A 16579-nucleotide genomic window follows, 5' to 3' on the forward strand; every position below is an offset into this window, starting at 1 on the left:
TCTTCCCATTCTGTGGTTCTCATCACCCACTTACTATGGATTTTAGTATTACCATTATATAAATGACTTCCACATAAACATTCCCAGGCCTCAAATCCTGGTTTCACATATGAAACCAACTGTTTATTTACTGACAGTATCTCTGATGGACAGGTTATTATATGAATGTTGTTTATATCAATCTTTAATTAAAAATGGAAAATGTAAATGTGTTTGTTATTGCTTTTAACCAATCTGTTATAGCATATAGGAAATAAAATTAACAGGGAGTTGTAAAGTAAATCCTAGAGAAGAAATAGTTGAATACCCCTTTCTTACAGCACTTCTCGCCACCTCTCCTTTTTAGCTTTCTGTAAAAAATATCAGCAGATCACCAGAACATAGAAAAACAAGCAACTATTTTTTTTATCTGTGTGTGTTTGTATGTATGGTGTGTGTTTGTGTGTGTAAGTAAAAGTGTTACTTGAATCTATAATCTAAGATATTAATTACACCAATAAACAGACGTGCTTTAAAAAATTCATAACCATAGCAACTGTGGTACTATATACTAAAGATATCCATTGTGCAAGGATAGAAACTTCTTTAGAAATTTTATATGAATTTGCTTTTTTTAAAAAAAGATCTTACTGTAAATTATCTTGAATGCTTTTGAAATTTTTGAAATTCCTGAATGCTTTTTATTAATGCCCATATTAGAATAAAATATTTTGAAAAAAAATCCATTCTCTTATTGCCTTTGATTTTAAATGCAGATTTCATTGCTAGATGGATTTTGGTAAGACTTGTTTTGATGGGTAACCCAGAATTAAAGGAAAAAAAATTATATTTAAAAGGCCTACAATATTATTTAATCCCATTGGTTTTTAATATTAACTATTATTAAGGCAAATCAGTTTATAGTTATCAAATGAGTGAGTCACTGTTCAGGCTCTAGGGAAATATCTACAGATCACTGACTTGAAGCTTGTAAGCCAGTGTATAAAATCATGTCTGTGCTATGAATATAAATTTATCTCTTGGGAATTTAATATGCTTATAATAGGAGTTTTATATGCAAATGCTCTGGTGGGGGTTATTTGGCACTCATTTTCTTTTATTAAAATTTTGGTGGCCAGAGCTAGAATATTCAATCACTTTTTTCTAACAAATAGCAAATACTGACTAGGTTTTTTCCTCTCTTTTTAAGTTCATTAAGGCATTTCTTTAGGGCTCAGTGTGACAAAGCTAACTATTGTGTATAGTGGAAAGCCTGGCAAATTCAGAGTCAGAAGATCTTAGTTAATTGTGGCTGTAATGCTGATTACTGCACAGCACAAATGGTCAAGTTACTGAATTTCTCTGACTGTAATTACCTCATCTCTGAATTTTAGAAAATGATTTTTGCTGCCTTTTTCCATCTCACAATTAAAAGTACCATGTCTGTGTGCAAGAGCCAGTTGTATTAGAAAGAAAGTAGAATTGGAAGTCAGGAAGGTCTGGGTTCAAAAGCTGTTCCTGATATTTACTAGATGGATAACCATAGACAGGTTATATTACATCTCTGAGCCACACTTCCTTTTTTTTTCCCTTGGATAGCAGATGTTTATTAAAGACACTTATTAAGATTTTCCCCATTTGTTTTCTGATTCAGACTGCATTGTTTTATTTTGCTTTTTATTTTCAAAACATATGCACGGATAATTTGACAACATTGACCTTTGCATAGCCTTGTGTTTCAGATTTTCTCCTTCTTCCCCTCACCCCTTCCTCTAGATGGCAAGCAATCCAATATATGTTAAACATGTTAAAATATATATTAAATCCAATAGGAATATCTGTTGCTACACAAGAAAAATCAGATCAAAAAAAGAAAGTAAATGAGTAAGAAAACAAAACGCAAGCAAACAGCAACAAAAAAAAATGAGAATGTTATGTTGTGATCCACATTCAGTTCCCACAGTCTTCTTTCTGGGTATACATATGAGCCACAGTTCCTAAATCTAATTGGGGGTGATAATAAAGCTGTAATCCCCACTTCACTGGGTTCTCATGGAACATATATGAGACACATACTTCATAAAGTTTAGAATCTATTTAAGTCATCTCCTATTTTTATCATAATCATCATTACCTTTATGGCCTTGTATAAGTCTGAGGCCTTAGCTTCTTCATCTGTAAAATAAATCTTTAACTTCAGCTGTATTTAGTTTCTCTTCCAACTCTCAATCTATGACATCATGGTTATCATTAAAAATAAAGATGTATAAAACTAACAAATTTTTATTTCTGTATAATCGTATTTTGCATTTGCCTGCTTTATAAGAGTTTTGTTTTTCATCTATAGAATTATAAAATCTAATATTTCTTGTTATCAAGAGTTTTCATTTGCTTTTCACTTTTTTTCAAAAAGAACATTTTTGAATTAGTTTTGTTGTCTTACAGTATATGTCATGACAAAATACTGTAACTTTTTTTTTTTACAAAATTAAAGAAATATTGTCTTGTTTAAAGAATATATAACATTTATAATGTATTCTTTCCTCAAAATGGATTCTTTCAAATGTATTTCTTTCCAAAAATTCAGCTTGTGCCCGTTCTAATGGGAATGTTGAGAAATAACTATCGACAGTAAACATTGCAAATAAACCATACATAAAATAGCTGAAGAATTGGCATTTTGATAGAGTTTTTATTCAAATAAGTATTAAGTCAACCACATATATTACCATAGGTCTCTTTCCCCCCCATCATGTATCTGGAAAAACAAATTTGATGAGACTTTAATCAGACTGTAAACAGTAACTTTTTTTTTCTTTATTAACTAACAGGCATTTATTCTCTCTCCCTTCCAGTTGTTCTTGTTCTTGTTCTTGTTCATTCATTTCAATCATGCTCAACTCTTTGTGATCCCATTTTGGGGTTTCTTAGCAAAGATACTCGTGAGATTTGCCCTTTCCCCCTCTGGCTCATTCTACAGATGAGGTACTGAGACAAATAGAGTTAAGTGACTTTTTTGCTTTTAAGTTATCTGTTATAGCATAAAGGAAATAAAACTAACATATATTTGCAAAGAAAATCCCAGGTAAGACATAAATGCTCTCCTTCCTTATAGGACACACAGTTAATGTCTGAAACCAGATTTGAATTCATGAAGAAGAGTTTTCCTGATTCCAAGCTCAGTGCTCTATCCACTGTGCCACTGACTTGCCTTGTAATAACTCCATCCATACCCTCTTTTCAATTAGCCAACATCAGTAGTAAAGGAAAAAAAAAACCACAATAAATGTGGATAATCAGTCATAAGCCATGTACAAAAATTCATTTTTCGTTTATATTTTAAGTCTGTGATGTGTCTCTGAAGGTGTGAGCTATCACATTTTGTTAGCTTTCTAGGGACCCTTCATCACATTGGTCAGAGCACTAAACTCTTCCACATTTGTTGTCTTTACCATATTCTTGTCATTGCATAAATTATTCTCCTGGTTCTACTCACGTAACTCTGCATTGGTGTACATGAGTCTTCCCCTATTTCTCTGAAACCATCCATTTCATCATTGTTTATGGTATAATAATATTCCATTAATTCATGTCATCATTTGTTTTAGCAATCACTCAATAACTAGGTAACCCTTATTTCCTAGTTATTTGTTGTGAAAAAGACTGTTAGAAATTTTTTGGTACAGACTTTTTTCTAAGTTTAGAAGTCTTTTAAACTCTTCTAGATGTATATGTTATTCCCTCTTTAACCCAGTTCCAATGAGAATAAGGTTCCAGCACTAGCAGCCCTCCTCCCCTACCTGCTTTCACTTTAACAATTATTCTCTTCCCACCTCATTTATATGATAATTGCAGTATTTTACTTCTCTTTATCCTATTTTACTCTTTAGAATCATTCTATCATACTCAATTCTGCCTCAGGTCTTCTATCTATCTATCTATCTATCTATCTATATACTCTTTTAAACTGCCTAAATAATGAGTATTAAAGTAAGAGTATAGATAACAAATGGGGAAAAAAATTAAAAAAAAAAAACTAAGTTAACTTTTTCTCATTTAAATATAGAAAACATACTAATTTGCTAAAGTAAATAAGATGAGACTTGTTAACATATCACTATAAAGAACACTTTGGTTGAACTGTTAAAAGAAAAGAATGAATAAACATGGCCATCTCCTCCAAAAAAAGTACAGTTAACATTTTCCCACTTAAGAAGTAAATAGCTTCTGTATGATTCTGGGCAAGTCACTTAATCCCAATTGCCTCAGCAAAAAAAAAAAAAAAAAAAAAAAAAAAAGTAAATGGTTTGAACTTATTGAGTCCCTTATAATTTGTCTTGAACATTTTTCTTATAATTCTCCTAGATCTTTATGTCAGATTTTCCATTTAATTTTTTTCCCTCACAAATATCTGAAAGTCTTTCAATTCAGTAAATTTTCATTTTTTTTCCTATCCAGTTTATACTCAACTTTGCTGATTGTTCTTCTTGGGTGCAAATTCAGCAGCTTTGCACTTTGGTCTTTTAATGCAGAAACTGGTAGATCTTGTATTATTTTGATTATAGTGCCATAGGGTTTAAATTTTTTTTTTTCTTTTTGCTTGTAGTATTTTCTCTCTAGCCTGTGAGCTTTAGAATTTGGTTATGACCTTCCTTTGAATTTTCATCTTGGGATCTCTTTTAGATGGTGATTGATAGATTTTTTTTTATTTTAATTTAACCTCTTGTTAACTTCAAAAAATTTTTCCTTAATGATTATATTGTACCTAGATTTAAAAAAATCTTAAAACTTTCATTTAATATAGTAATTCTTATATTGTCTCTTATCAGTTCTTTAGATCAGTTGTTTTTCTAATGAGATGCTTCAAATTCTCTTATTTTTTTCCCAATCTTTTGATTTTATTTTATTATTCTTGGTATTTTAAAATAGTAGCTTCCTCTTGCCCAATTCTACTTTTTTAAGGAATTAAGTTCTTTTAAGTTTTTGAATGTCTTGTTCCAATTGGTTTATTTTATTTTCATAATTTTCTTGATTTTCTTGGGTTGGGCCTAATTTTTTCCTTAACCTTTCTTATTTGATTTTTAAAGTTCTTTTAAAGCTCTTCCAAGAGCTCTTTTTGGTCTTGGGACCACATAACATTTTTTTTTAAGGTAGCAGTGGGTTTTTTATTTGTTTTGCTTTGTTTTTTAACTTCACTATCTTCTTCTAAATATGAATCCAGATTTTTTCTGTCACCATAGTATCTATGATGGTTGGGTTCTTTTTTCTTTGCTTACTCCTCCTCCTTCTCCTCCTCATCGTCATTGTGGCTAATTATTACACTCAGATTCTAATCCCATATAGAATTCAGAAAGGAATGAAGCCTTAGGATTTGAAGTTTTCCCTACTGTTATTTTCTAAGTACTGTCTGGGTCCTGATCATGGGAATTCCTTTATGTCTCTGTGCCACAGCTAGGGTGGCCAGCATACTGTTACCATAACCTTTCTTATTCCTTGCAGTCCCTCCTCTGTCCTGGAACTAAAACCAGGGAATCAGCTCTTCTGTAAGTGCCCACAACCAATAGGGTAGCCATCCCTTAGTCCTTCACTCACCAGGTATGAGTTTGTTCTTCCTTGCCTACAACCAGAGCTTAGATTTTATCAAGTCAACCTAACAGGTCCTGATGTCCTACACCACATAAAAGCCCTTCAGTCATCCTCTGTTCAGCTGTTCAACCCGCACACCATCTGTGAAGTAAAAGTTCCTTAAGAAGTGTTTGTCTAAGGTTTTTGTACTTGAATCAGGCCAGTCCTCTGCCTCTGCAAGTTAGATCTTTCCTAAAGTCCTCTCAAATTGTCTTAGGAAGATAGCTGCTTTACTGTGACTTTTAATTATTTCTATTGCTCTAAGTTAAATTTGAGGAAATGTTTTTTATTTGTTTGTTTGTTTTTGTAGATGACATTTGGAGAGCTTGGTATTTTTGTTTTCTACCATCTTCCCAGAATCCTCTCCCATGATGCATATTTTTAATCTTCAGTGCTGGAAACATTGAAGTTATCCTTGATTCTTGTTTATTTGTCCTTCATTTCCAATTAGCCATAAATTCTTCATATTTCTTCCTTTGAATTTTTCACATGCTACAAACTTTTTTTGATAAACAGAGCCAGGAGTTGGGAGTCAATAAAGTATTGGTAGCATTGCTATATCTTCTCCTATTGATGTTCTAGAAACTGGAAAACCTGTCTGATTTTCTTTAGTTGGTGCAGTCTTTGGCTTCTGTACGTACCCTATAGCTCCACAATAGTTTGGAGTAAAACTGAATTGGAGTCTTCTGGCAAGGTAGCCTTGAAGAAGATTATAATAAAGTTCACTTATATATAACCTGAAATTAACTACAAAATTTCCAAATAAAACTTTTAAGGGAATTAGATAAAATCAGGCAGCAGAAAGAAATTTCCATTGGAAAAAATCCACAGAGTGGCTTTCCCAGGATCAACCAAAGAAAAGTTCCTAAAGTAAGGAAGAATTAGAATAGAGTAAGAAAATATCAGAAGAGAAGCACCTTCTAATAAGTGTTACTAGAATAAACATATGAAACATTCAGAAGCCCTAATAAAACTATTGAATTAAGAAATAAAATGTTACATTAGAGCTTCTAATAAATTCTTAAAATGGGAATTTATCTCTTAGAACAGAAGCTGGGCTAGGTTACTAGAGTAAACAGAATGGAAGAGATACAAGTAAAATTCATTAAGACAGTAAGATTAGAGCTACATTAAAAAACAAAAAAAAAATTGTAAGAACATATTAAGTAAGAATAATTTTTAAAATAGAATCGAGAAATTATATAAAAACCACTGGCCTAAAAAACTTCAGTATCATATTAAAAACAGCAAAAAATGGAAATTCTCTGGAAATAGTATAGACAAGATAGTATATACAAGAGCTCACTAGATGGAAACCCTAGGTTTAACTTATCCAGAAATATAATTGTTCAGCTTTGAAATCTAAAAAAAGAAAATACTTCCAGTAGCCAGGAGCAGATATCTAATCATAGACCTCTAATCATAAAAACATAGGATTATTCATTATCACTGAAAATGAAATAGGAAATGAGAAAATAAGGTACTGAAAAGCAATGGAATCATGTTAATACTTGAGGAAAAACTTTTATCTTTCAAAATGAACATAATCCTATGGGCGAAAAAATGAACTTAAAAAAAACTTATGTTTTCAAGTATTCCTTTTCAGAAAACTACTATTGTATAGTCTTTAACCATTTTTTAAAAAACCAATAGTTTAGAAAGTAACCAAATTTGAAAAGCTCCAAAGGACCAGTTGATGACCCAAAGTCATTGACTTTGTTTTGCTTTGTTTTGTTTTGTTTATTAAAGCTTTTTACTTACAAAACATATGCATGGGTAATTTTTCAGCATTGACCCTTGTAAAACTTTCTGTGCCAAATTTTTCCCTCTTACCTCCCCTCCCTTCCCCTAGATGGCAGGTAGTCCAATACATGTTAAACATGTTAGAAATGTATGTTAAATCCAAAATATGTGTTCATATTTATATAATTATTGTGCTGCACAAGAAAAATCCAATCAGAAAGGGAAAAAATGAGAAAGAAAACAAAATACAACATCAACAGAAAGTATGAAAATGCTTTGTTATGGTCCACACTTAGTCTCTGCAGGCCTCTCTCTGGGTGTAGATGGCTCTCTTCATCACTGAACAATTGAAACTGGTTTGAATCATGTCATTGTTGAAGAGAGCCACGTCCATCAGAATTAATCATCACATAATCTTGTTGTTGCTGTGTACAATGATCTCTTGGTTCTGCTCATTTCACTTAGCATCAGTTCATTTAAGTCTCTCCAGGCCTCTTTGAAATCATTCTGATGGTCATTTCTTACAGAACAAAAATATTCTATAACATTCATATACTATAACTTATTCAGCCATTCTCCAATTTATGGGCATCCCTTCAGTTTTCAGTTTCTTGCCACTACAAAAAGGGCTGCCACAAACATTTTTTCCACATATGGGTCCCTTTCCCTCCTTTAAGATCTCTTTGGGATATAAGCCCAGTAGTAACACTATTGGATCAAAGGGTATGCACAGTTTGATAACTTTTTGAGGATAGTTCCAAATTGCTCTCCAGAATAGTTGGATCCATTCACAGTTCCACCAACAATGTATCAGTGTCCCAGTTTTCCCACATCCTCTCCAACATTTGTCAGTATCTTTTCTTGTCATCTTAGCCAATCTGATAGGTGGTATCTCAGAATTATCTTAATTTGCTTTTCTCTGAGCAATAGTGATTTGGAGTGATTTGGAGTTGGAGTCATATGACTAGAAATAGTTTCAGTTTCTCATCTGAAAACTGTTCATATCCTTTGACCATTTATCAATTGGAGAATGGCTTGAACTATTACAAATTTGAGTCAATTCTCTATATATTTTAGAAATGAGGCCTTTATCAGAACCTTTGAATGTAAAAATGTTTTCCCTTCTAATCTTATCTGCATTAGTTTTGTTTATACAAAACCTTTTTAATATAATCAAAATTATCTATTTTGTGATCAATAATGATCTTTAGTCCTTCTTTGGTCACAGAGTCCTTCCTCCTCCACATATCTGAGAGGTAAACTATCCTATGTTCTTCTAATTTATTTATAATATCATTTTTTATGTCTAGATCATGAGCCCATTTCAACCTTATCTTGGAATACGGTGGTAGGTGTAGGTCAGTGTCTAGTTTCTGCCATACTAGTTTCCAATTTTCCCAGCAGTTTTTGTCAAGTAGTGAGTTCTTATTCCAAAAGCTGGGGTCTTTGGGTTTGTCAAACACTAGATTACTATAGTCATTGACTATTTTGTTCGTGTGAATCTAACCTAATCAATGGAATCATTGATCAACTACTCTGTTTCTTAGCCAGTACCAAATGGTTTTAATGTCCACTGCTTTATAATATAGTTTTAAATCTGGTATAGCTAGGTCACCACATTCATTTGCTTTTTTAATTTTTTTTTCATTAATTCCCTTGAAATTCTTGACCTTTTGTTCTTCCAGATGAATTTTGTTATTTTGTTGTTATTTTTTCTAGGTCAGTAAAATAGTTTCTTAGGAGTTTGATTGGTATAACACTAAATAAATAGGTGAGTTTAGGTAGTATTGTCATCTTTATTATATTCTCTCAACCTATCCAAGAGCACTTGATATTTTTTTTCAGTTGTTTAAATCTGACTTAATTTGTGTGGAAAGTGTTTTGTAGTTTTGCTTATATAGTTCCTGACTTTCCCTTGACAGATAGCTTCAAATATTTTATACTGTTGACAGTTAATTTAAATGGAATTTCTCTTTGTATCTCTTGCTGTTGGATTTTGTTAGTGATGTATAAAAATGCTGATGATTTATGTGTATTTATTTTGTATCCTGCAACTTTGCTAAACTTGTGGATTATTTCTAATAGTTTTTAGTTGATTCTCTAGGGTTCTCTAAGTATCATCTGCATATCATCTGCAAAGAATGATAATTTGGTTTCCTCATCACCTACTCTAATTCCTTTAATCTCTTTTTCTTATCTTATTGCCAAAGCTAGCATTTTTAATACAATATTGAATAGTAATGATGATAGTGGGCAACCTTGTTTCACAACCCTGATCTTATTGGGAATGGTTCCAGTTTACATATCATTACATATGATGCTTGCTGATTGTTGTAGATAGATAGATGCTACTGAATATTTTAAGGAAAAGTTCATTTATTCCTATAATCTCTAGTGTTTTAAATAGGAATGGATGTTGGATTTTATCAAATGCCTTTTCTGCATCTTTTGAGATAATCATATGTTTTTTGTTAATTTGGTTATTCATATAGTCAGTTATACTAATAGTTTTCCTAATATTGAACCAGCCCTGCATTCCTAGTATAAATCCTACTTGGTCATGGTGTATTATCCTAAGGATGGCTTCCTGTAATCTCTTTGCTAATATATTTAAGATTTTTGCATCAATATTCATTAGGGAGATTGGTCTATAATTTTCTTTCTCTGTTTTCATCCTACCTGGTTTAGGTATCAGTACCACGTTTGTGTCATAGAAGGAATTTGGTAGGAGTCCTATATTCCCTATTTTTTTCAAATAGTTTATATGGTATCAGAGTTGATTGTTTCTTAAATGTTTAGTAGAATTCACATGTAAATCCATCTGGTCCAGGGGATTTTTTCTTAGGGAGTTGATTAATAGCCTTTTCTATTTCTTTTTGTCAAATGGGATTTTTTAAGTTATTTATTTCCTCTTCTGTTAATCTGGGCAATCTATATTTTTGTAGGTATTCCTCCAATCCCCTTTCACCCCTACTACACCATCAAGGATGCCTTAGGCCTAATACTACTACTCCTCATACTCCTCCTTCTAGCCCTATTCTCACCAGACTTACTCGAAGACCCAGACAACTTCTCACCAGCAAACCCACTAAACACACCCCCTCATATCAAACTAGAATGATACTTCCTATTTGCATCTTAGGTTGTCAAATTTATTGGCATAAAATTGGGCAAGTAACTTCTAATTATTGCTCTAATTTCCTCTTCATTGGTGGAAAGTTCTTCCTTTTTATTTTTTAGAGTTACAATTTGATTTTTCCTCTTTCCTTTTTCTAATCAGATTAACTAAAGGTTTATCTATTTTGTTGGTTTTTTCATAAAGCCAACCTTTAGTTTTATTTATTAATTCAGTAGTTTTTTAACTTTAAATTTTATTAATCTCTCTTTTATTTTTAGAATTTCAAGTTTGATATTTGATGGGGGTTTTTGATTTGTTCTTTTTCTAGCTTTTTTAGTTCTAAGCCCAATTCATTGATCTTTTCTTTCTCTATTTTATGCAATTAAGCATCTAGAGATATAAAATTTCCTCTTATTAGTGCTTTGATTGCATCCCACAAATTTTGGTATATTATCTCATTATTGTCATTCTTTTGGATGAAATTATTAATTGTGTCTATCATTTGCTGTTTCACCCATTCATTCTTTAGGATGAGATTATTTAGTTTCTAAATATTTTTGCTCTATTTTCTCCTGGCCTTATATTGCATGTGATTTTTATTGTATCATGATCTGAAAAAAATGCATTTACTATTTCCGCCTTTCTGCATTTGATTTTAAGGTTTTTATGTCTTAACACATGGTCAATTTTTGTATAAGTTCCATGAACCACTGAGAAAAAAGTAAACTCCTTTCTGTCTCCATTTAATTTTCTCCAAAGATCTAACATACCTAGCTTTTCTAACATTTTGTTTATATCCTTAACATTTTTCTTATTTATTTTGTGGTTCGATTCATCTAGTTCTGAAAGAGCAAGTTGAGATACCTCATTAGTAAGTTTTGCTCTCTATTTCTTCTTGCATCTCTCTTAACTTCTCCTCTGTTAAAGACTATGCCTAGGTGAAGGGGCAGGTCAGTTCTCTGAGAGCATCCACAGCTGTGAATCATAAACCTGAAGGAGTTGCAAAGCAGCCTTTTCAGATTTTCCTTGTGGATTGGGAATGAAATAAATTGGAGGCAAGAGGAAAGAGGAAAGAGGTCAGAGAATGCAACTGCCTCTCAGTCTCCTTGTATCATCATCATCATCATCATCATCCTCTCAAATGAAGAGATCCATTCTACAGGTCTGAGTTAGATTTCCATTAGCCACTGGTAGGTGGCTCCCATATCACAACACTCCTCTAGGAATTTCCATGCTATATCACTTTGTGCATATATGTTTAGTATTGTTATTGCTTTAGTATCTATGATACCTTCAGTAAGACTTAGACAAAAAAGAGAAAAACTTTGGTTCTCTGGCCTTGTGTACCTGATCACTTCTATGTCAGGGAGCCAGCAAGATATCAGATGTTTCTTTCATGGGTGAACATTTCAGTGTCTGGAAGATGCAACAATTTAATTAAAAACTGCTAGAATCTGTATTTAAAATGACAGAATTTTCAGATAAGCTTGGTTAATGGGTCAAGGAAAGTTCTGTTTAGTAAAAATGAACAAATTCAAGTATTAAGTCATAAAGTTTTTTTTTTTTTTAAAGTAGATTGTTAGAAGTGGACCTCTTTGAGAAATACCAGATCTCTGGACTGTAGAATATTATGGTTCCTCAGTCATTTGCATTTAACTACTTTACAATTTAATATAGTAAAAGCCTTGTGAGATGATTAAATATATTGTAAATTTTATAGGTGAGGTTTGGTAAGATTTTACCTCATAAACTTATGGTGTATCATGGAGTATTATGAGCTCTGATTTATGGGCATAAGAATAGGAGAAAACTGAAGAAATAGAAATGAATAATAAAATTGTCAGCTTTGTTAGAGCTGAAGAAGGAGTAGTTGAAGCCAGTCAGCTGACTAGAATTCCTCATTGCTTGAAGGAATTGATTAAAAGCAACTAATCCTATGGAGTATCACTTAGAGTTTGAAAGAGGTGAACCTTTCATGGAAGTTGCCTGTAGTTCTGTAAAGAATCCCAGTGAATAAGGGATATTAAGTAAGTCTTAGCCATGTCTTTTGTGTAACTTCTTTTTACTGAGAATATGAAAATGTGCTTGCAGTTGTGTTGATAGAATGCCAAGAAAACTTAAAGAAAGGAAGGCCATCCTTTCTTATGCATTAATCAATGAGTATCCTTTATTGCAGGCCTGTGTTTACTCCAGAAATCTGGCCAGTTTCTTGATTAAACACAGTCCTCCTAAAAGAATGAACAGATATTCTTCTTGGTGGGTCTTTATGATGGAGTATCCTGTACCTGGGAGGCTACTAGGTCTCAAGAGTTATGTATCAAATGAGAATACTTAGCATAATGGTTTCTTTGTTCTCAGCCTATAAAAACCACTTAGTGGAAAGGGACTTTGAGGATTTGGAATAGCAAGTCTTATACAAAATTGCCTAGCAATGGTTCCCACTCAAGAAAGGAGGGAAGAAATGCAAATGATGTAGAAATATCCTTGGATGTATTTGATCTTAACTACTTGCTGGATTAAAAACAGTCTGATTGAATTTATTTACACCAGTATATGATATCCCATTGATCTTCCTGGCATTATTTATCTTTTACTGGAGCATGTTTATTAACTCTAATTAATCCTTATTTGAGGAATTTCAATCAGGTTAATCAAGTTCAATGTAAAATTTTAGACTATATAAGAAACAATTTTATTTTGGTAGAAAGAAACCATCATATTCCAGCTACTTGAAACAGTTTGAACCCTCTTTTCCTCTACTGTTTCTGAACTTAGAATTTCTGAAAGCTTTATGTTTTGGATAAAGTTTTCCCTTGGTAGATACATTTCTTTGGGGTTGGTACAAAATAGACTGGAGTTGCCATTTTTATGTGTGGATGATTTATTTATCAGGCATGTGTTAAATTATTAACAGGCTTTTCTTATGAAATTTGCTTTAAATTCTGATTATTATTTTGTGATATGTTCTCTGATTCCACAAAAATAGCATAGTAGAATTGAGAATTTGCACTTAGTAGGTTTTCAGTGAATTTTTGAATTAAATTAAATTGATGAATGTTTGTATGTTGATAAATTTAGAAATTTATGGGTGTTTTAAATTCCTAGAATGTTTAAAATTTGTATCATTAGATTTTATCTTTCCTTTTAAAAGGTATGAAATATTCTGCTATAATATGTGAAGGAATCTGCAGCACATTGAAAGAAGTCACTAACAAATTTCCTTTGCTTTTTAACAGGCACAGTCACTTGCAGCATCTCTGTCTACCCGACAGCTATTACGAATTACTCGTCGATTATCGAAGTATCCTGAAGAAAGTCTTCACAGGGCTGTAAATAAAGCCTGTCTTTCCAGGTAGCTATATCTTATATTTTTGTCAAAAGGAAATTCTCTGTGATTTTGTAAGTTTGAATAAGTATCAGAATGCTAACTAAAAGTTATAAGATTACAGCTTTTAGAGTTGGAAAAGACCTAAGTGATGTTACTTTTTATAGTTGGAGAAATGAGGATTAAAGAAATACTAAGTAACAGGTCTAAAATTCACACCAAAGCCTTCTTTTTTTAAAATTGCTTTTATTTATTTCATTAAATATTTCCCAATTACATGTGAAAAATTTTTAACAATCATTTAAAAAAATTTTGAGTTCCAAATTGTCTCCCTCCCTCCTGTTCATCCCTGCTCTTTAAAAAGGCAAGCAATTTGATTTTGGTTATACCTGTGAAATCATACAGAACATATTTCTATATCACCCATGTTGCAAAAGAAAACACAAACAAAATAAAACAATAAAAATTAAAAAAAAAATGTTTGAAGTATGCTTTGATCTGCATTCATTGTTCAGTAGTTCTCTGTCTTGAGGTGAATAAATTTATAAATCTTTTGGAATTGTACATCAAAACCTTATGAGACCTCTCCTCAAAATCATTGTTCTTTCCACTGTTGTATTGCTGTTGTTCCAGGCTTGCAGACAATTCTGAGAGATTAACCTTCAGAATTTCCAGTGTATTCACTAAATTTTTATGAACTTTAACACATGAAACAGTGGTGATCTTTATCTTACTGATTGTTGCTATTTCCCATATTTATAGGCTTAAAAAAAAACAATCATTTGCCTATGAATTCCATTTCACATATAATTTAATCAACTGACTAATAAACATTTATGAAGCATTTGATTTATGCCAAGCACAAACATAATGAATGAAACTATCAATCCTTCTAGAAATTTATGTTCTAAAGGGATATATAGAAGTATATATAGTATAATATACTATATATTTACATAAAAAAGACAAATATAAAATAGTTAAATACAGGTTATTTAAGGCATAATAAATACAAGTTAGAGTTAAATATGAAGTATTTGCCTTGAAAAGAAGGGCACTGGTGAATACAGGGATCAGAAAGGGCTTCATATAGAAGATGGTGTCTGAACTGCATTTGAAACAGAGAGACAGAATCCATGAAATAGAGGTGAAAGAAAAAGGAGTATATTCTAGGAATGGAGGACAAGCAGGGCAAAGGCATGGAGATAAGAGATGGAATGTCTTAAAATGAAAAGCACAGTAAAGATTACTTAGAATGACTTGCAGTCTGCAAATTTCCAGCAGAAGATATTTTGGAAGAACTTAAAAAAAGTTCTGTCTCAATTGGACACTGTGTGTGTGTGTGTGTGTGTGTGTGTGTGTGTGTCTGTGTGTAGGAGTTTTTTGCAGGCCAGCAATGAAGTGAAGTGCAGGGAGACCCAGGGTGGTGAAGAGGCTTTCATCTGTTTGGGGAATCTAGTGGCAGGTACAGCATTGTTTGCTACTCCGTCCAGGTTCAGAAGCCAGTGGATCAGCAAAGTATCTGTGAGACTTCCAATGCAATGACAGAAAGCAAATAGTAAGCCCCTGAAACCCAGCATTAACTCAGAACTTGGCCATGCCCACCCAAAATGGGAAGGAAGCTGGTAGCAATAGTCCCAGGGCTGCGTTAAGCTACTGTTGCCTGTAGAGGAAACTTGAAACAATCTTCACTTTGCCCTAAGAGCAGACCTCAACTTTTAAAAATGAGCAAAAAAGAGCTCTGACCATAGAGAGTTTTTATGGAGACAAGGAAGAACAAACCTCAAATTCTGAGGACACTAAAGGCAAAACATCTCTTGATGAAGCCTCAAAGAGTAATATAAATTGGTCTCCACTTCACAGTGATCTCTTGGAAGAATTGAGAAAGGACTTTAAAGAGATTTAGAAGAAATATTGGGAAAGGAAATGAGAGCTCTGGAAAAGAAAACACAGAAATTATCTTTAAAAAATTACTCCTTAAAGAATAGTCTTGGCAAAATGGAAAAAAGAAAATAACTCCTTGAAAAACAGAATTTCTGAAGTGGGGGAAAAAAAATCCAACAAACAAAACAATTCATTTGAAAGTTCAATTGGCCAAATGAAAAAGGAGATTAAAAAAAGCTAACTGAAGAAAATAATTCATTAAAAATTAGAATTGAACAAATGGAAGCAAATGACTCAATGAGACATCAAGAATCAGTCAAACAAAACAAAAAAAAATGAAGAAAATAGAAGAAAACGTAAAATATCTCATCAGAAAAGCAATCAACCTGGAAAATAGATCTAAGAGATAATCTAAGAATTATTAGACTTCCTAAAAAAACACAATGAAAAAAAGAGTGTAGCCTACATATTTTTAAAAATCACCAAGAAAAACTGCTCTGATGTCCCAGATGCAGAGGGTAAAATAGCCTTTGAAAGAATCCGCTGATCACCTGAAGTGGACCAGAAAATGAAAACTCCAGGGAATATTGTAGTTAAATTCCAGAATTATCAGATCAAGGAGAAAATATTGCAAACAGCCAGAAAGAAACAATTTAAATATTGAGGAGCCACAATCAGAATTGTCTAGGTCCTAGCAGCTTTCACTTTAAAGGATCTAAGGGCCTGGAATATGAAATTCTGGAGGGTAAAAGAACTTGGACTGTAGTCAAGAATCAATTATCCCGCAGAATTAAGCATTTTCTTTCAGGGGAAAAAAGATGGACATTCAGTGAAATAAGGGATTTTAATTTATTTTTCAAGAAAGCTGAACAGAAAATTTAATCTTCAAATCAGAACTCAAGAGA

At 32.4% G+C, this 16579-nt stretch overlaps 1 protein-coding gene across 2 annotated transcripts in view; it reads left to right on the forward strand.

The window, feature by feature from the left end:
- VWA8 (von Willebrand factor A domain containing 8) overlaps positions 1-16579 on the forward strand; it is a 398466-nt gene that overhangs the window by 140321 nt on the left and 241566 nt on the right. For both annotated transcript variants that reach the window (XM_031958442.1, XM_031958441.1), the window contains exon 17: positions 13702-13817. In XM_031958442.1, the coding sequence (XP_031814302.1) occupies positions 13702-13817 (116 nt within the window). The remainder of the gene's footprint in view (positions 1-13701; positions 13818-16579) is intronic.

This window comes from Sarcophilus harrisii, chromosome 3 (genome assembly GCF_902635505.1).
Source record: "Sarcophilus harrisii chromosome 3, mSarHar1.11, whole genome shotgun sequence".
Classification (NCBI taxonomy): Eukaryota; Metazoa; Chordata; class Mammalia; order Dasyuromorphia; family Dasyuridae; genus Sarcophilus; species Sarcophilus harrisii.